The following is a 20,670-nucleotide window of genomic DNA, read 5'->3' as shown; positions in this document are numbered from 1 at the left end:
CTCGTCATAGCTCTTTGCAGCTTGCTGCACGTGGCACCTACAGGCCGGCGAGAAGTGTTGGGGACCTCACACGTTGAATTACATTCATTCGTTATGGAGACAAAAATAAGTCCGACACAAACTCTTGCAGAATTTCAGACATTTTGCAAGACGAATGTGCCTCAGATACATCTTCCACGGGCAAAATAAACAATTCATCCCTTCTACAGTGTATATCAAACCAAACTGGGATCCACTAATTCAACCATCAGTCACACTGTCTATAGAAACATCTCTTGAAGAGGTCAAAAAACAAATTGCGGAGATACAAATAGCCAATCCAAAACCAAACTTGTCACGCAAAGAACGTCGAACATTAAACGCTATCAAACGACGCAATTACTTAACCCTTAAAAAAGCGGACAAAGCAAGCACACTTGTTGTCATGGATTAACAAGATAAAATACAAGGAGGGCAAGGCCAAATAATACCAGGTCTCTTGATAATCCCATGGTCACGCAGACAATTGCGAAGCCTTTCGAAAAAAACCTGGAAACGCATTTTTTTGAGTCACCATGTTTTGTCGCGTGACGTTCCACCTCTGCGTTGCCTCGCGTGTCGAAAGGAATAGTCAAGAGCGAAGTTAAATTGTTTTGCGCGTTAAGCAAATAACTTTAAACGAAATCCGAAATATCTTTTCATTCACGAGCTGTTTGATTCCTCTAGCCACCCAAAAGGAGCCAAAAAAATCGTTAAGGGCGAAGCCCTAAGATTTGTACGAGCAACTTCTCACAAAGAACATTTGTGGAAAACATTAAAAAAAATTAAATGACGTCTCTTTGCTATAGGCTACCCAAAGAAACTGATTGAAAAATTTTTATCAGATGTCAAATTTTCAGAAAGGTCATGAGCATTAAAGTAAAAAAAAAAAAAACCAACAACACCACCCCCAAACATTGTCTTTCTTGACACAATATTAACCATCAGCACCCAACCTCAAACATGTTTTGATGGAAAAATGGCACTTAATACAAAACCAGCCTTTCCTACGAGAAATCTTCAAAGAGTCACCACTGATCTCCTTTAAAAAAGGAAAATCTCTGAACACGTGCTTGTCAGAGCAAAACTATAAAGAGGATACATTTCAAAAATGTTTACATTGTTAGAGGTCGAACAGGCCTGTCACTCCGTGCTATTTCCTGTCGGAATGTGCCGTGCTAATTTCGACATCAAAATAAAGTCCGATGTTGGAAACTCGTGAACTCGGTAATTTACGCATAAACTCTAAGGACACATTTTTAAGTTGAAAGTTGATTCCTGTTGTCGGACGTTATGTTGCAAAGTTGGAACTTGATTTACTTGGGGATCAACGTTGACATCATAAAGTCTGATGTTGATCTCTTAAGCTGAATGTTGGGTGACAATTTAGTTTTTTGGCGGAGATGGTACACCATAGAAACCACCATAATACATAAGAACTAAGAATAAAATGGCTTGTCATGACAGCCCCTCGCAGCTGAGTGAATAATACTAAGATTCATATTCCGTTGGGGATGAATTTAAGCGAGAGTCCTTCATCCATAAGACATTTCCTCGTTGCGTCACATAAACTGTGATGGTTTCCTGTTTACACAATCCAAAGAGAGAAAGAACAGTGCGATTACCACAATGATTTAAAGGCTACTGCATTTATGAAACAGAGGGACAGATGTTGGCCAAAGGGAGAAAAACAGTTTTCCTCGAACTCTAAAACGAGGAGGAAAACTAATTTGTAAATACCTGCTACTCTGACATTAAATGTCCTGGTCACAGTACCCATCTTGCTCTTTGCTTCACACTTGTACACTCCAGAATCGTCTGGTTTGATCCCGAGAATCACCACAGAGTATTTGTCTCCTCGCGCCTTGATGTCCAGCCTGTTGCTCTCACGCAGTGGTCTGTCATCCTTGTACCATTTAACATCAGGTTTGGGTTTTCCATTGACCGTAACATCCAGGCTCACCTCATCGCCTACTGTCGCAGTAATGGGGGCATCTGACTGCTCCTCAGAGAATACAGGGGCAAACAGCCTCTCCTTCACATTGAGGTCAGCTCGGCACGTGTTCTTGCCAACTTCGTTTGACGCCACACATTTATACATTCCAGTATCGTCACGTTTAACGTCTCCGATTACAAGAGTGAACCGATTTTCCTCTTTGATTTCCTTGATCTCAAAGCGCCCATCATTCTGCAGTTTTGTTGTTCCTCTAAACCACTCTACGGTGGGTTCAGGATAACCAGCCACACGGACGTCGAAAGTGGCCGAATCACCCTCAACTGCTTCAACCGCTTTCATTTTGTCCTTGAAGTCCGGTTTAGATAAAACCTTGACCGTTAAATGAGTGGAACAAGAGGCAGACCCAATATCGTTTGTAGCCACACACTTATACTCAGCATTGTCACCAGGCAAAGTCTCCTTGAAAGACAAACAAACAGATGTTCCATCTCTTTCTGCTTTCACCCGTCTGCTCTCCTTCACTTTTGCTCCATCTTTGAACCATTCAATAACTGCTTGTGGCTCAGCTGTCACTGTGCACTGGAGTTTGGCTGCACTTCCCTCCTTTACCTCCACTGGTTGTAAAGTTTCTGTGAACTGAGGGGCTGTACCTTCCGGTTGCTTTGCTGCAAGGTAAAAAGCAAAAACACTCACCAAAAGGCAATAAAATTTACAAAGGCCATCGTGGATTGGACACTGTCAGGTATGGAAACACTCATTACGGTCCCTTGGACCGCGCTTCTGATTTAAATGCACCCATGGTGAGAAAAATAATCAATCTCTGACAGACGCCATTAAAGACAACATTTATCAAAAAGACCTAACCAAGGACGATGTTTGCAAAGGTAATTATCTCAAACCTTGCAATTAACGTATAGACATGTTCTGATATTGGCTACTGCCACAATTGTTTTTTAACTAACTCATTTGCATTTCATCGTAACTAAGCAAGTAAACACATCGTTATGCACTCATACTATCTGTAACATACACTGTAAGAACGTACTTCAGCATATCAGAATGTAACATGCGTCCCCGACAAGTAAACCTCTATGACTTCAGCACGTTCATAAAGTTTATTATTATTTATTAGGATGTGCTACTTCAAGTAAACAATACCTGTAATCTGCACATCAAAGGTCCTCTCTATGGAACCAGCTTTGCTGCTAGCTTTATACATGTACAAACCAGAATCTTCAGGGGTGGCTCCTGTTATTGACAGCGAATGCAAATCATCTTTGTCAGCCAAAGCCAAATGATCATCTACCTTAACTGGTTTGTCATCCTTAAACCACTCTACTTGGGGATCTGGGTGCGCTTTCTTCAACTCAACATCCAATGTTACATCCCCTCCTTCTTCAGCTACGACTGGAGCACTCTCAGCCTCTACAGCAAACTCAGGAGCAACAAGGACTTCTTCCACAGCCAGGTTAGCCTTGGAAGAGGCTTCGCCCAGTTCACTGAATGCAATACACTCATACTTTCCAGCATCTTCTGGTTTTACCTCCTCAATAATCAATGAGAAAAGCCCATCGGCCTCACCATCAACAATGACAAACCGGCCATCATCTTCGATCTTTTCATCTCCTTTCAGCCAGTCAACTTCTGGCGGTGGGGACCCAGAAACACGCACATCAAACCTGGCCTCTTTTCCAGCCTGAACGTTGACGTTCTTCATTTTCTCCACGAACTCGGGTTTGCTACCAGCCTCGTTGACAAGCAATTCAGCTTCGGTTGACACACTGCCAAACTCATTACGAGCAACGCACTTGTAGTCACCTTCATCGTCAAGTTCAGTCTCCTTAAAATTCAAAGAGAATATTTCGTTGTCACTTTCAGGTTTGATGCGCTTCGTCTCCTTCACTTTCTCGCTGTCCTTAAACCATTCAACATTTGGTGTGGGCTGCCCACTTATCTGGCATTCTATCCTAGCTGGTTTGCCTTCTTCAACTTCAACAATCGCTGCAGGCCTGATTACTTCTGGTGCTTTGCCCTCTGGACTCTTAGCTGCACAAATAAAAAAACATTGGCCAGCATCTAAGAATAACACCTGGCAGTTTTACAAATTACAAAATTGTCAGCTGATATTCTAGAACCAAAGTAAAAGCCTCGAAATAGAACAAGAACAAACGGCAAACTAAACCAAGATATGATATTAACTCTAAAAATCAAATTCACTATACATTGGTCTGGAACAAGCTTCTTCCTGATCCAGTTTCCGCAACAAAACCTCGCGATTCCTTAGTTAAAACAACTCAACCATCAAACAGCTTGCTAACTTGAGCGGTTTTTTCGTTGCCTGGAGTAAGTAATTCTTTATGTTTTAAAATTGTCTCAAAAATGAATTCAACATGTCCTAATCAATCGAAGATCGAGACACTCCTTTTTCAGTTAGTTATGAAGAAAAAAAACATGTAATCAAGGTTATGCTCTAGTTAAAGAGTTCTGCAGTGTGTTTTGATTGTTCCAATGTGACCGCTTTGTTTAATCGAAGTTCTTATAAACCCTCTTTATGCTAGAGTTATAAATCGCCTAAGTGAACACCAACTCCATACCTGCTACGTTTACATCAAACATGCGAGTTGCAGTGCCAGCCTTGCTGGAAGCTTCGCATTTGTACTTGCCAGAATCTTCGGGTGTGACATCCAAAATAACCAGTGAAAACTTATCGCCAATTGCATCTATCTTCACCCTGCTAGTTTTCCTCAGCTTCTTGTCATCTTTGTACCACTCAACAGTAGGATCTGGTTTCCCTTTGACGTTTACAGTTAAGCTTATCTCATCACCATCTGTCACATTTATGGGCGCACTTTCTTCTCCGTCCGTAAACTGAGGCTCAATCATTTTCTCTTTCACTGCTAAAGCAGCCTTGGTGGATGTCTGCCCTTCTTCATTGGTAGCAACGCATTTGTAGGTACCTGCGTCTACAGGAATTGTCTCCTCGACAATCAAGGTAAACCTGCCTTCGTCTTCATCGTCCATCATCACATAGCGTCCTTCATCTTCAATCTTGTCTTTGCCTTTGAACCAGTCCACAACTGGAAGTGGATTACCTTCAACTCGGACATCAAAGCGGGCTGCCTCTCCTTCAGTCACATTCACAGGCTTCATCTTTTCAATGAACTCTGGCTTCTTGTTTGCCTCGTTAACTAGGAGTTCCGAAGCGCAGGAGGCAGACCCAAACTCATTCTTGGCAACGCACTTGTAAGCACCCTCATCTCCAAGCTCCGTTGAGAGAATCTTCAAACTGCACAACTCGCCGTCTAAACGGATCTTTGTTCTCTTGTCTTCCTTTACAAGCTCGCTGTCTTTAAACCACTCGATGCTTGGCTCTGGTACACCACTCAGTCTGCACTGAAGTTTGGCTGGAGAACCTTCCACAACTTCCACTGGCTGCAGTAACTCTGTGAACACTGGCGCAGAACCTTCAGGTTTTTGGCCTTCAACATATAAACAACAAAATAAGTAGCTTAATGCGTGTTTCTTATATACCGGATTCTACATTCAGGCGTTAGAGAGAAAAAAAAAATACCTAAATGAAATTTTGTTCGTTTATTTTTATTTTTGTTTGTTTGTTTGTTTGTTTGTTTTGGCTGGTAACACCACTTAAAAATAATATCGGCATATTCAGTCTTCACTATCCAGTTTCTGTTGTTCTTAATTGTTCTGTTGGTTGGTTGGTGGTAGGAGGCTGGGTGTGTTAGACTGATTGCTTGTTTCTCGTTGTAAACAACCTACTTTGGTGAAAGTCGTAAACAATTGCAAACCGAACTTTTTAAAACAATAGTCAGCTACACAATGTTTTGGAAAACTAAAAAACCGTAACTTAATTTCTAAGGCACCTTGCACATTGACGTCAAAGGTTTTCTCAGCTTTACCACCCTTGTTCTTTGCTTCACACTTGTACAGGCCAGAGTCATCAGGCTTCGCTTCCAAAATTATAAGAGAGAGTTCACCATCTTTGGCATCCATCTTCAAACGGCTAGTTTCTCGCAGTTTCTCATCATTTTTGTACCAGTCAACAGTAGGGAGAGGTTTTCCTTTGACAACTGCACTAAGACTCACAATATCACCTTCTCCGACTTTCACTGGAGTAGCTTCTTCAGGTCTTTGATCTTCCTGGGTTTCAAATGTGGGCTCGGTGATGAGCTCTTTGACAGCCAAAGCTGCCTTGCTAGAGACCTCACCCTCTTCATTGATTGCTACACATTTGTACATGCCAGCATCCTCCACGACCGTGTCCTTAATGGTGAGCGAGTAGATCCCTGTTTCTTCATTGTCTTCCATTCCAATTCGTCCCTCATCTTCCAATTGCTCCTTGCCCCGAAACCAGTCAATGATGGGAGGGGGATTGCCAGTCACTTTCACTGAAAATGTTGCTGGTTCACCTTCCGTAACATTAACAGGCTTCATTTTCTCTTCAAACTGGGGCTTGGCATTGGCTTCATTGACAAGAAGTTCTGACGAGCAAGTTGCTGAACCAAAAGTATTTTCAGCTACACACTTGTATTCACCCTCGTCTTCTAGTACAGTGCTTGCGACTTTTAATGTGGCGCGTTCTCCATCAAATCGTGTCTTGTATCGTGTTTCATCTGCCACGCTAGTGTCATCTTTGAACCAAGTTATGTTGGGTTCTGGTCTCCCTGTGACTACACACTCTAGAGTTGCGCTGGATCCCTCTGTTACTTCTACAGTATTCAGTGGTTCAATAAAATGGGGGAGTTCTCCTTGCTCAGGTTTTTCTGTGTAAAAAAAAATTAACGAGTAAGAATTTGTAAACGTTAATTAATGTATTTACTTGGCTTGTCTATCTGTTTGTATGCGATAGTTATCGACAAAATGTTGTCTTTCCTTCCAAAAGAAGTGATCCTGTTCATTACCTCAGCTGCTTAGGCAATCAAAAATATAGTAGTAACAGCTGAATTATGCCCAAGGAGGTGCAGTCACTGATATGGGTACTTCAGATTCATTGCTTGGGCCACTTACCACAAAGACGTCGAATTTGACTGCAATTCTAGTCATTGTCTACCGTGCAAATCGATTTTAACATTAAAACTTTTACTCCAACAAGACTGACTTGCACTGCAGAAGAACAGATTTTATTCGATTTGATTCCTCTCTATGCCAAATAGATCTTTAGGAAGCTTGGAATTCCTGCTAGACAAGAGCCTTGGCACGGAGCAATCATTCAAATCAACTCCTTTTGACAAGGGTTATCAAAAACCAGAAATGTCTGATTCATTCCTTACTTATTAGGGGCTTATGTTCGGGGCCAGTTTGTTTGTGGAGGGGCTTATTATAGTACAGAAGTTTGTGTTTGCGAAATTGACTGGGTTTAACAATTGAAAGCGCTTCAAACAATTAAAAGTTCCTTGAAACAGCTAGCCCTTATAGTCCGTAAGCTTTTCTGCGGGCGGCCTTGTTATTGGAAGGATGCTTGCGTCTAAGATTTGATAGCTTTATATTTGGGAAGCTTATTTTCGGAGGAGTTTACCAGTATATTCGGATTTTCACGGTACAACATTAGTCTTTAAGAACTTCTCATACCTTGCACGTTTACTTCAAAAGATTTTATGGTCACCCCCGCAGGGCTGGTTGCCTTGAAAGTATATGTACCAGAATCACCAGGAACAGCTTCTTTGATGTTGAGAGTGTAAGTGTCTCCTTTGGCCTTCGTGTCAAGTCTACTTGTTTTGCGCACTGGTTTATCATCCTTAAGCCACTCCACAGTGGGCTTGGAGGGTCCCGAAAACGTTACATTCAAGTTCACCTCACCACCCTCACCGACATCAAGGACTGAGATTTCTGGTTCACTTGGGGTATCTGGAGCTGCCTCTGTACCTTTCACAGTCAACTGAGCTTCACAGGTCGTTTCTCCAGCTTCATTTGATGCAACACACCTATATTGACCAGAGTCACCTGGTTCAGCGTGTTCAATTATAAGCGTGAACAGGTCTTCCTCAAGTGCATCAATGTGAACAAACCGCCCTTCATCCAAGATCTTCTGTGACCCTTTGTACCATTCAACTTCAGGGTCTGGTACAGCATGGATTCTGGCGTCAAAGCGTGCCTCCTCGCCAACATCAACAGCAACATCATCAATCCTCTTTGTGAAGACAGGTGCAGTTATATCAAGCACAGGTCTTTCCTCAATGGGTATTGAGGCTTCTACTTCAGCCATCTCAGAAATGGTTATAGGTTTTTCTTCCCTTGGTTCTGACCCTATGTGGCAAAGTAAAGTTTTTCATTGTTAGCCATAAAATAATCCAAACTACGGATGCAGTTTCTTGCGTTGTGTGTTACGCTCTACAAGGTTTTTTGTCTTTGGATGAAATCAGTTAAACTGACTGAGCAGTGCTTCCCTGTGATGCAGTTTTTTGAAGTGTACAAGGCGACTCTATACTTCAAGTACTCTGTGGCAGTTTTGTGAGACTGCAAATGGCGGCTATTTAAGGTGATTCCATCGAAAGAACGTTTGTAATGAGAATGTTTTGAAAATCTCTACAGATGTTAAGTACATCTAGTACATCAGAAAAATAAAATAAAAAGAGGGGGTCACCGTGCTTGTTTTCACCCTAGAGGGCTGTAGTATCTCACTATTTTCTAGGCATGTGACCTCAATATTAAAAGAGCTAGTCTTCAGCGAGAAGTGCCCACTACTTCCAGAAAGTTAGTACTGACAATGAAATACTAGCATTTTTCTTATAACAGTACTGTAACTTTGTAGTAAAACGCCATAAAGTGGCTAAATAACTTAATCCCATGGCATAATAGGGGACATTCGAGCGGTTGTACGCTTCCCGCGAAACGTCCAAAATTGATCGTAGTAGTGATTCCACAAAAATTTTTTGAAATTGAATAATGAAAAATTATTGAAACTGGCATATAACTTAGAGAGTCGTATTTTCTTTAATTTCCTTGAATAAAAAATGGGGGTCACCGTGCTCGTTGAGAAGAAAAGGACCATTTATTTTCCTGCCGAGCCTAACCTCAAGGAAGTCCCGCAATGTTGTGCGTGCGCGCGCTCATGCGCACGCTAAATGACGCGAAAAATTATGCGCAGCAAGGATGCGCAATGCAATTCAGTGGAATCACCTTAAATGAAAGTTGATGAGCAGTAATTTCCCTTGGCCCTGCTGGTTCCACAGTTATTCTTAAGCTGGAGTGTTGCATCATTTCCATAGGTGCAATTTGGCACTTTTTCACAAACTGGTGATCCCAAAGACACATTAAACTTACCTTCAATATTGAGAAGGAATTTCTTTGTTATGCTGCCCAAGACACTGGACGCAACACACTTGTACGTCCCCGAGTCTCCAGGCGTCACATTCTTAACCAACAGCTGGCAGTGGTCTGGTTCTTCTGAGATCTCTAGATGCGAGTCTGAAATGATGGGTTCTTCATCTTTGTACCAGGCAATAGTCGGTGACGGAAGGCGGCCTGTATGCACAACCATTGTTATGTTGTCACCTTGGGAACCTTCCAAAGGCACCTGATACCAGGGAGCAAAATAATAACCGTTAGACAAAAGTTTACTCGAAGAGAAAGTTTTCTTTTCATGACAAAATTAACCATTATCTACATCTTTCAGTCCTTTATCTTAAGAGAAATAATTTGGTTTACTGATCAAATGAAAGGTAGTGCGCTTTCAAATTTTCACAAGGGTTAACTCATATACATTTTTTTGTGAGCAAGACGAACAGAAGAGGAGAAATGGCGAGGCCTGACTGAACAATAAAATGCACTACAAACCTCTTCAATTTCATCCTTAAACTCGGGTGGGACAGTGGCACGAGTAACCACCAAATCACACTGGCTATCGGTTTTTCCAGCCTCGCTCATTGCTACAACTTTGTAAGTGCCAGAATCCTCCATTTGACAACCCTCGATCACTAATGAAAACAACTCCTTGTCATTATCATCAACATCATCAATAATGACTACACGTCCCTCGTCTTCAAGTTGTTTTCCATCCTTGAACCATTCCACCATGGGTTCTGGGTCTCCTGTAATCCTCACATCAAATCTAACAACATCACCTACACTGGCATCCAGGTTCTTTAGAGGCTCCTTGATGAGTGGCATGGTCACACCTTCTTCAACGATCAGCTCTGTTTTACAGGACACCTTACCGAACTCATTCTGTACGACACACTTGTACTCTGCTTCATCATCTAATTCCGTGGGAGATATGACAACTGCATAAACATCACCATCGTTTTCAAGTGTGACTCTACCATCCTCCTGCAACACTTCCTCATCTATGTACCACATTACGTCAGCTCCTGGTGATACGCGGCATTCCAACCGAGTGGAGTCACCCTCAAGAACTTCCACCTCTTCTGGTAATGGTTGAATGAAGTAGGGTCTTTGATCTGATTTGCAAAAAAATAAAAACAAAATAAAATAAACAGAGCATCCTTTGTTAGCCAAGTTGGTTCCAAAGAGGCATGTCTATCAAATATTGCCCTAAGAATTTATGGGGGACCTAAAATAACTGGCAAGGTTTTGATGACTTTCTTGAGGGTAAATCAATTACGTTTAGATCAAAGCCAATGGTACAAATTAACTGTAATGCTAAATACACAAACACTTAACAAAAGTATTGCATTGTATTGCAAAGACATTCGACACAAACAAATTGAATACCTTTTGTGAATACGGACATATTACTTTGAAATTGTTCTGCACTACACACCTTAAAACACTGCACTACAAATTTAATCTGCTATCGGAGCAACTTATAAAACGTTTCTGAACATATCTCAAAATATTTTTATACCACGAATATATCGCTGAAATTCTCATGTTCTCTATTTGGAGCTGAAATATCTTGGGACCCCTTCCCACGCCCCTTTTCTGAGGCCTCCCTCCAAGCCCCCAAAAAGAAGGGAACCAATGGGCTATCAGGGTTCAATTTCTAACGCACAATAATAAACCTCCGTGAGGTTCCACAAGAAGAAGCGCCATTCGTAAACCAAAGAACTTCTCCTTTGCCTGTCGTCTTTTAGTAACATTCAAATTCTGATAAGCCGGTAATCTTCATTATAGCTGCCGTCTATAAAAGACAGTTGCCAGCTGCCCGATACAGAATTTCCTTTTTTCTTTCTCTAGTCAAGCCACTTCGCTTGTGACTTCCCATGCGAAACTTTAGCTCTCCTAGAGAACGAACGTTTCTGAAAATTTTAAGGTTGGGAAGGAGTCGCTTGGAAAAGGCTTAACCGTATAACTTATTAAGGCAAAGGTTATTACCGTTGGTGCCTGAATCCGTTTCCTCTTCTTCAGGTTTATCTGTAATTAAATAAAAATAACGTGTCACAATAAGGTAATTTCGCGTTAATCATAGCTTCAGCTACAGTGTGAATCAATGCGTTATGGACACTCTAATTTAACGATGATCTGCCAATTTCCACAGCTGCTCATCGAATGAGAGCTCAAGCTGCAGGAAATGCGAACAAATGGAAACTAAAAGAGTCACCTGGGCCGGGTTGTTCGAAAGCCGATTAACGTTAATCCACGATTAGAAGTTAATCGACGTTTTCCTCTCGCTCGATAAAAATGGTTTTAATGGCTTATTTTGAGCTTAAGGTAAAGAAACGTCGAAGCAAAAACTGAGGGCCAAAAATCTTTTGGAAGAATCTTTATTGTTTAGTAATTAAACTCGAATCAAAATTCTCGTTAATCCAGGATTAGCTTAACCGGGCTTTGAACAACTGGGCCCTGGCTATTTCCTTCACAAACAATTCATCTTTTATTTCTCTTCACCGTTTTACAAAGGTGTCCACAGTATTCAGATTCTGACTCTAAATTAATCTGCTTTTTGCCAATCACCAACACGTCGATCAAGACATTACCAAACATTCCTATTATAAAGTTAGGTTTCCAAGGCTGGAAAGTGTTTGCGTACTTTTTACCATCAATTGGGCTGTGTTAAAAGGTGGTATAAAAGCGCAGACAAGGACGCTGTCAAGGCCTTTGTGCTTACAGCAGTTATCTTCGGCTTCTGCCATATAAAACAGATATAAAAATCGCTACTCTCCCTGAAAGTAATGCTAGTCGATCACAGGTCACCCCTGTACACTTTCCCCATCCTTATGGGAATTCATTCCATTTCTGTGAGTTCTTCAATACTTATTTATACATCTAAATGTGTTGGCTACCACCTACATACAAACAGCACCGAACGTATTCTTCAAATTTTGAGCATGGAACAATACCACAAGAACATTGTAGTATCCATCAGACTCAAAAAGTAGAATCCCGGCGAGAAAGCGAAACAGTTAAGGATGGTGCCTACTTTGTCACTGTGCTTATGTCCTACGCATCTGAAGATACTTGGATTTCCTGTGGGTGGTGCCTACTAATACAGGGATATTTTTGCGCGGTTTAAAACTATGCAGAGAAAGCAGAACTTAGCAAGTGCTCTTGGTTTCCAAAAAGAAAATTTGGGGTAACCATGCATTTTTCACAGATAATAAAGCTTCAATTTTGAAGAAACGCCATACATTCCTTTGTATTTTGGTGCTTTATACAATATCACTGCTTAATTATCTCTAAAGAATTTCCCGCTACCGCCACCTTTCTTTCTGGATTACAGTAGCCCATACTAACAACTGCTTTCCCGCAACTGTGAAAAAATACTCCTGTGTTACGGGGCACCGTCCTTAAATATGAGATACAGTACCTTCAACCAAGATCTCAGCTTCACATTGGTCTTTTCCTGCTTGATTCTTGACAATACATTTGTAAATAGCCTCATCATCTATTTCTACTGGGTCTACTCGAAGTACATGGATGTCATCATCAGAGAGCAATTTAGAGCGATCGTCAGCCTGTATCACTTCATCGTCTCTGTACCACGTCACAGTAACTGGTTTTGAACCGATGTATTTGATCCGCAGCTCAAGCTTTTCCCCCTCTGTGATGCTCTGATCGGCAAATTTCTGAACCAGGACTGGCTTCTTTAGTCTGATAAGAGAAAGAATATCTCGCACTCTAAAGGGGCGTTTACAGAGGCGATGTTTGAACTAGCCGCAATTTCAGTGCAATATGGCTATGATTCAATTGCAATATTTGCCGTGTTTGCCGGATGGTTTCAAACATGCCTTTGCAATATCGCAACGACAAATTAAACCCAGGTCACACTGAAATTGCCACTAGTTTACACTTGTGATTTACGAGCTTGAGCGACTGCGTACAAAATTGCATGTGTAAGCAGGCCTTAACGAAAACATGAAGCTCTCCTGTTGCTGACAAATACGTGAACTGTTGCTTGCATCATAGGTTAGGCATAAGGCATTTGGCTAATTTAAAAGCAATTTCTCTTGAAGTTATACCCCCCCCCCCCCCCTCCATAGCAACCTGGTGCCTTCATGCACTATCGCAAGTTTCAGGCAGCCAGAGCTCGACTGAAAAAATGCTCATCTTAAAATGGGAATATACAAATAAAGTTGCGGGTTTGCTGCACTCTCATCCCCCTTGCTATTGAAAAAACAGCTCCTGTTAAGTGTCCCGAAAAGAGGGGGGAAAAACAGAGGGGGTATTTATGTGTTACGGTTTAGGGTATAGGTGTGCAATTGAAAGAATATAATCTTGAATAGGAAATGCCGCAAGTTACTCACATTACTTTCTCGTCATCTGATGGTTCTGTGAATAAAACAAAAATAAAGCAATAAGACACAACCCCTTTACGCATAGACTGTGACAGCAACTCAAACCATCAGCTTTTTTTTGGTTCTGAATTCCAAATGCCCAACTGCTCATCCGCTGATTATCACAACCAGCATTTTCAGTAAGAGCGAATTCACTCACCGCCCTGACTTCAATCTTAAAGGGGCAGTGTCACCTATTTTCCTGTCATTTTGATTGGCGAAAAAGCATATTAGAATCGGTGGAATCGTTAAAATAATGGCTCAGTTTTGTTAACAATAACCCTACTAGCACACAGAAACTAGTACTAATTATGTTTGGCTGCGGATGGCTAGGGTGAAAATGGATTGCAACTTGAAAAAATTGTTCTTCTTGTGTATTATAGAGAAATCCCTAAAACCTGATTACAGTTAGTTCTTCCTTGGAGAAATTCGTTAATATTTTCTTCCCGATGATCTAAGAGCAATTTCATGATAACAAACGGCTTTTTGTCAAACATTTCAAGCAGTTTTGATCAAAATACAGCAAAATTGCCGTGTCAATGCCCCTTTAAGAGAATTCCATAATCACACGTGATGATAAATACAGTTCATAGCATTTAAAAAAAACATTAACTTTTTTTGCATCTGCTCTCATGGTTGACAACATTCTTTCACATGAGGATTAAACCACAACAGCCACTTCTTCACAATCTTTGCCACCTATACACTGGAAAACCCTGCTGCCCACCTCTATCGTCAAAACGATTTCAGAAGTAAATGGCACACACCTTCAACTATGAGCTCAGCAGAATTGCTCAATTCCCGATCACTGCTTTGCAGCGTACACCTGTACAGCCCCTCATCTTTGACAGCACTTTTCTTGATCATTATTTTGCTACTATGGTCATCAGTGATAATCTTTATTCTCTTGCCCTCTTCCACTGGCTGCATGTCCTTCACCCATGAAACAGTAGTCGGGGCATCACTGACAAAGCACACCTCAAGCGTGGCAGGTTCCCCTTCATCAACTTCGACGTCTTCTAGCTCCTTTGTAATTTGAAGGCCACGAGGTTCTTCTTCCACTGCCTCTTTGATTTCTGTAATTGAATTTAAGAATAAAATCGCAAGAGGGAAATTGGGAAAAACTGGAAGTTTATATAAGCTAAAGCTGCATGCCTGACAAACACTTCCAACTGGTTATTTGTCATGTTTTTCTTAAGAATTTGACTGAGCACATGAATTGTGAGCTGTTGCACAGAATGCATCTCATAAGCATTAACATTTACAAAATGACAAGTACAGTGGAACTCTGATATAACGAACCCTCACAATGAAGTCTCCGGTATAATGAACACTATTTTTCAGCACAGGCAATGTTACAGTAAAATGTATAGGACAGAACTATAATATACCAAATCCTAGAATAACGAAATTCCTGTTAAAACAATAACGAAACCCCAACTTGAAATCTACCCCAATCTTCAAATAAATATCAAGCTCAACAAAGATATTTCATTGTAAAAAGCTGCAAGTGCTGTCAACAGGTCATGATATGTTACCAGAGGGCACTATAGTGATATCTACGCCACTTCCTCTGCTTCTTGTCAGTTCTGTCAACATCTCAAATTATCAAATTATAGTTAACCAAAGTCCAAAATTACAAGCATTTTGGTCGTTCTCCTACAAATTCGTTACAATGTGGTTTCCGTGAAAGAAATGTGATGTTGTGTTGTTTTGTTAACCCTGGGCTCAGTTGTTCAAAGCCCAATTAAACTAATCCTGGATTAACGTGAACTTTGGTCCGAATTTAATGACTAATCATCAAAGATTCTACCAAAGATTTTGTCTCTCAGTTTTTAAACCGCTTTTAATGAGCACAAAAAAACCTCGGTTAACTTTTAATCATGGATTAGCGTTAATCGGCTTTCGAACAACTGGACCCTGGAGAATAAATTACATATGTATCATTCAGTCAGCGACGCACAAATACTCCAGAAAAGAAAATCTGAGTTATCCCAGCGAGAGTCCAGCGTATGACCCTCTGATTTTTCTAGTTCCAATGTTCTAATTCTGAAAACACAACATTAAGCACATTTTCTTAGTCCCTTGGCCCTTTTTATACCGGAGTCCCACTGTACAATAATTATTGTGTAAGAAGAAAAGAAAACTGTACATACCCTCAACAAGCAACTCTACTTCACAAATAGCTTTCCCAGCCTCACTTTTAGCCACGCACTTGTACATTCCTTCATCATCCAGCACAGCTTCGTTTATAATGAGCTGATATTTGTCTCCCTCTGATTCTACAGAAATCCTCTCATCTGGATGAATTGGCTCATCATCTATGTACCACACAACGTTTGGAGTTGGCTGTCCAATGACCCGGACCGTAAGCACTGCTTTGTCACCTTCGGTGATCTTCACATCTTGAGGCACCTCAACAAAATCAGGCAGTACCTGTTCAGCAGTTACTGGAAGTGTCAACTGGACTGGCTCGTATTCTAGGGCAGATATGGTGTCAGGAATCAAGGGTGCATCCCTTTGCCCAGGAAGACGAAGCTATAACAATCAAAAGCCACATAATTACATTCAGCTAATACAGTGTGGGTTCAGCGCCAAACATTCAGTACCATTATAAATACTGTAACTCAAGTACGGTTAGGATCAATCGTTTAAGGCTGGTTAACGTTTCCAGGTCTTTCGAGGAACACTTTGTTGATCCCCTTTTTAACTACCATTGGACTCAGTTGGAACAATACAAGCAAAACAAGCAAAACCACCTCCCTGAGAAAAGATCCAGAACATGATTGACAATTTGGTATTAGATGGCTTAATATTAATAGCCCTTTTCAAATCAACAAAACATGGATGGAAAAGAAATCTAGTGGAAAACCTACAAGCAGAGCAGTCAATGGTCCCAATCTAACGCCAACGTAAATCCTTCCCTAGCGGTTATTTCTGTAAATACCTGAACCTCATCAAATGTCGGTTTGCTCTCTGGGATTTCCTTTTCTGAGACCTCACGGCTTTCCTTCGGAGGGAGATCTTCTTCCTTGACGGGGAGTTCAAGCTGTATTTCTCCAAATGGTGTTAAGCTAACTGGTAAACTTGATTCCACCACCACCTCCTCCTCAGCAGGTTTCAACTGTTCCTCTTCTATAAAACAAAGATGCAAGCCATTGTAATGTACGAAACTTGTCTCCATTTCTTTCTGCTCCTTTGTACTTAATCAGGAAAACAATTGTTGTCCAACAGACCCGTTTTGTGGAAGAGTTAACTAAAAAACGAAAACGCTCACACTTGATGTACACCAGATTTTACAAGTTGTTTGTAGAAGGTATGTCGGATGTGTGACTATTGAAGACTGCATTGGCTAAATCAGAAATATTTCAAATCACACACTGCTTAGTTATTTTTCTCTGTGTAACTGCAAAAATCCAAGTTATGAACCAAATGTTTGTGGCAAATAAAATGCAAATAAAATTGAAACTTCTGCAAGTGCAACATGTGCCTATTGTCATACTTCATCCTTCACGTTTTACGCTGAAAGGTCAGCTGGTGGCAGGTCAAGTCTACATACCAAGTTACTGTATAAAATAACCAGTCAGGACGACCAGTCAAGATTTAAGATCTGCAATAAAAAATCACCATACCTGTCACTAAAAGTTCTGCTTCAGAGATGGCTTTTCCAAACTCGTTAGTCGCCACACACCTATACTGACCCTCATCTTCAAGCCGAGCAGAGTTGATGATGAGAGTACAACCATCACTGTCATCAAACTCAATCCTAAAGTTACCTCCATCTTCTATTGGCTGTTCATCTTTAAACCACTCGACATCTGGTTCTGGTTCTCCAGAGATCTTAACTTCCAGCTTTGCAGGACTACCCTCCATGACTTCCTGAGACTTCAAGGGCTGGATGAATTTGGGTGACTCACCTTCAGGTTGCTTGGCTGTGATAAAAAAAGAGTATAAAAAGATTCTCCAAGTCATACCTAGGAGGTGTATTCTTCAGGGCTGGCAAACGGTTTTGCATGTTTTTAGCTTTGAGATTTTTGCACATTTGTTTACGCTTTAGAAGAAGAAAAATACATTCTGCAATACTTGAGACTACATAGAAAATTTTTCCCCAAAGATTGCCTCTTTTGTAGAAATATCACATGTAGGTAACTCATTCCAAACTTGGGCAATATGCAAACTTCAAAACAACCTGACCGTATAGAATGAGTCGAGTAAAAGAGCTTAGAATGTTGCAACTATTTTAAAGTCCGCGAGATCCAGTGGTTGCGTTTTAACAGCCACGCTTTTCCTGTAGTGTTTACTATGCTGTACAAGGGGGTTCTAACTTTTAAGGCCACCCGGTACCTTCAGAGGTGTCTTCAGAGGTGTCTCGCGTCCAAGCGATGTAGCGCGTCCGGTTTAAACTGTAGATACCTGAACCCTTATATCCAATTAAAGCTTATAGTACTGGCTATCCAACTAAACCAAGAATTTTGAAATAAAATGAATTGCCGAATTTTTAGCGCTGTTTTCTCGAATAAATTTTTTTCACTTGGAGGAGCCACTTCAAAGAGCTAAAACTCAAAAGGAATTTGTTTGTTGGCCTTCAAATTTGAACAGTAGCTAGTTTAACATATAAACAACAAAATCATGTCTGCGAATTTTTTCTTTCGAAATATTTTTTCTCCGAGAGCGATTTTTGTACGATTACTCCAATTTTTTTTCATCCTATTCCGAAAATGCTTTATAACTTTTCACTGCGATTGAATATGGCAAAACGCAGACATGTTTTTTTAGCGCGTTGGGTCCTGAAACTGACGAGCAAATTAAATTAGCAAAAAACAAAATTCACTTTGACTTGTAGCTTTAAAAAGGTGATACGGACGCTCGCAATTAGAGGTCGTTGGTATAGTTTGATAGCCAGCTCTATAAGCTTTAATTTGATATGGGGGTTCAGGTATCTACAGTTTAAACTGGACGCGCTACATCGCTTAAACGCGAGACACCTCTGAAGGTACTGGGTAACCTTAATGTGGTTTTCAATTTCGAGTCGTGGATGAAATCCTAAAGTGTGACTATTTTAATGAAAGGTCTTTAGCAGCGCTTTCATGTTGTTGTCTTTATTATGCCGTTTAAGATAGTTCTAACTTTTGAGTCTATGGAGGAAATCCTAAAGTGCGACCATTTTAATGAAATACACTGAACAGTACTTACTTCTCCCTGGTGCTGTTTATTACGCTGAACAAGGTGGTCCTATCTTAAAGTCTAAACGGTGTGGACATTCAAATGAAAGCTGCTGAGCAGTACTTCCCTGTGGGGCTGTTTATTTTGCTGTACAAGGTGGACCTAGATTTTGAGTCTGTAAACGAAATCCTCAAGTGTAACCATTCAAATAAAAGCTCTTCAGTAGTTCTTTTCTGCAGTGCTGTTCGTTTTACACATTTTTTCCAATATAAATTTAGGATTTTTCCTAAATGTTTATTTTAGGTGCTCTTGGGACAAAATGGGATTAGGAATAAGAAAACAGAAACTCACCCTCTATGTTGACATTAAAGTTTCTAGTTGCAGTCCCAGCAGGACTGGTAGCTTTGCATTGATAGGTTCCTGCATCTTCAGGTGTTGCAGCAACAATAGTCAGTGTGTGCCTGTCCCCTAGCACCTCAGTCTTATACTTGCTACTTGTTCGGCTGATGGGTGCGTCATCTTTGTACCATTTCACTGAAGGTTTTGGCTTTCCCGTCACATCAACCTGCAGTGTTATGTCACCTCCCTCGTCAATTTGCATCGGCACCTCACTGGGTTGTTCGGAGAACTGGGGTGGGATCAACTTCTCCTTGACTGACAATGCCCCTGAGCAAACTGCCTTTCCAACCACATTGGATGCAACGCATTTGTACCTCCCTTTGTCTTTAGTCTCACAGTCATTGATAGTGAAAGCGTGAAGGTCATCACCCAAGGACTCCACCACAAATCGTCCGCTCGTTGTTATCTCTTTGTCAGAGGTAAACCATTGAACTTCTGGTTTTGGACTGCCTTGGACTTTAACACTGAAGCTAGGAGAATCTCCTTCAAAGGCATTAACATCTTTCATTTTCTCCACGAATTCTGGTTTACTTTCAGTCTCACCAACATCAATTTCGTTGACAAGAAGTTCCAGGGTACACTTTGCTGATCCAAGATCATTCTGCGCTTGACATTCATACTCACCCTCATCATCCAAAACAGTACTTCGAAAGCAAAGTGAGTAAACACCCTCACTGATATCACTGGTTACACGGTTGTCTGTTTCCACGGGCTCCCCCTCTTTACGCCAATTAACTTTTGGACGTGGTGTTCCTGACACTTTACAGGAAAGCTTGGCTGGCATTCCTTCAGTGACTTCTACAAGCGTGGTGGCTGGTGTAACTTCAGGTCTAATACCATCTTTTGAATCTTTGTCTAAAAATGAAATAACCACAGCATAGTACAGTATAAAAGAAAATTTTTAAACTGCAATGGGACTGCAATTAACGGGATATTTATTTCTCCTATGTGTCTTTGAAAGCAGTCACTGTGTAGCGGGGGGGGGGGGGGGGGAACGGCCTACTTTAGGGTAAACATGACCTTCAAAAACTACGTTAGGCAACCTCACAACATTACGCTCAAAAAACATCACAGAAAAAAATGTTATTTTCATGTTTGGAGTCCTCCAAGAATTACTTTTGTAGTTCAAACCAAATAAAAGAAAAACAAATGCAAAATGGAAAACAGATGAAACCAGCTGTACCCTGAGGACTTTGTCAATTTCATTAGTCTAATGTCCATGTAAAATAAAGAACAAACTGGTTTTGGTGTTTAATAATAAGGTTTGTGCAGATGAATTAAACTCAGAAACACTGATTCTTAGCCAATTAAATTCTTTTTTATTTAAAAGAACTAGGTGACCGAGTTTATAGAGAGATTTAATAAGCTTCCCCAGCAGAAACAATATTCCACTACTGCCAATTCTGGATTGTTTGTTTGTTTTTTTTTTTTTTGTTTTTGTTT

The 20,670-nt window shown here is 40.8% G+C and overlaps 1 protein-coding gene across 4 annotated transcripts in view; it reads right to left on the bottom strand.

Annotated features, from left to right (window-relative positions):
* LOC146472300 (obscurin-like) overlaps positions 1 to 20,670 on the bottom strand; it is a 164,766-nt gene that overhangs the window by 82,223 nt on the left and 61,873 nt on the right. For all 4 annotated transcript variants that reach the window (XM_085119693.1, XM_085119692.1, XM_085119694.1 and 1 more), the window contains 15 exons: positions 19,180 to 20,082; positions 17,298 to 17,597; positions 16,613 to 16,800; positions 15,822 to 16,203; positions 14,433 to 14,741; positions 13,636 to 13,660; positions 12,699 to 12,982; positions 11,267 to 11,305; positions 9,767 to 10,389; positions 9,254 to 9,506; positions 7,562 to 8,236; positions 5,857 to 6,756; positions 4,570 to 5,454; positions 3,134 to 4,021; positions 1,759 to 2,640 (listed from right to left, as the gene is read on the bottom strand). In XM_085119693.1, the coding sequence (XP_084975819.1) occupies positions 1,759 to 2,640; positions 3,134 to 4,021; positions 4,570 to 5,454; positions 5,857 to 6,756; positions 7,562 to 8,236; positions 9,254 to 9,506; positions 9,767 to 10,389; positions 11,267 to 11,305; positions 12,699 to 12,982; positions 13,636 to 13,660; positions 14,433 to 14,741; positions 15,822 to 16,203; positions 16,613 to 16,800; positions 17,298 to 17,597; positions 19,180 to 20,082 (7,536 nt within the window). The remainder of the gene's footprint in view (positions 1 to 1,758; positions 2,641 to 3,133; positions 4,022 to 4,569; positions 5,455 to 5,856; positions 6,757 to 7,561; positions 8,237 to 9,253; positions 9,507 to 9,766; positions 10,390 to 11,266; positions 11,306 to 12,698; positions 12,983 to 13,635; positions 13,661 to 14,432; positions 14,742 to 15,821; positions 16,204 to 16,612; positions 16,801 to 17,297; positions 17,598 to 19,179; positions 20,083 to 20,670) is intronic.

The sequence above is a fragment of the Pavona decussata genome, unplaced genomic scaffold, assembly GCF_977016875.1.
Source record: "Pavona decussata unplaced genomic scaffold, jaPavDecu1.1 SCAFFOLD_100, whole genome shotgun sequence".
Classification (NCBI taxonomy): domain Eukaryota; kingdom Metazoa; phylum Cnidaria; class Anthozoa; order Scleractinia; family Agariciidae; genus Pavona; species Pavona decussata.
Note: the sequence above shows the minus strand (reverse complement) of the source record. Positions and strands in the feature narration are given on the sequence as shown.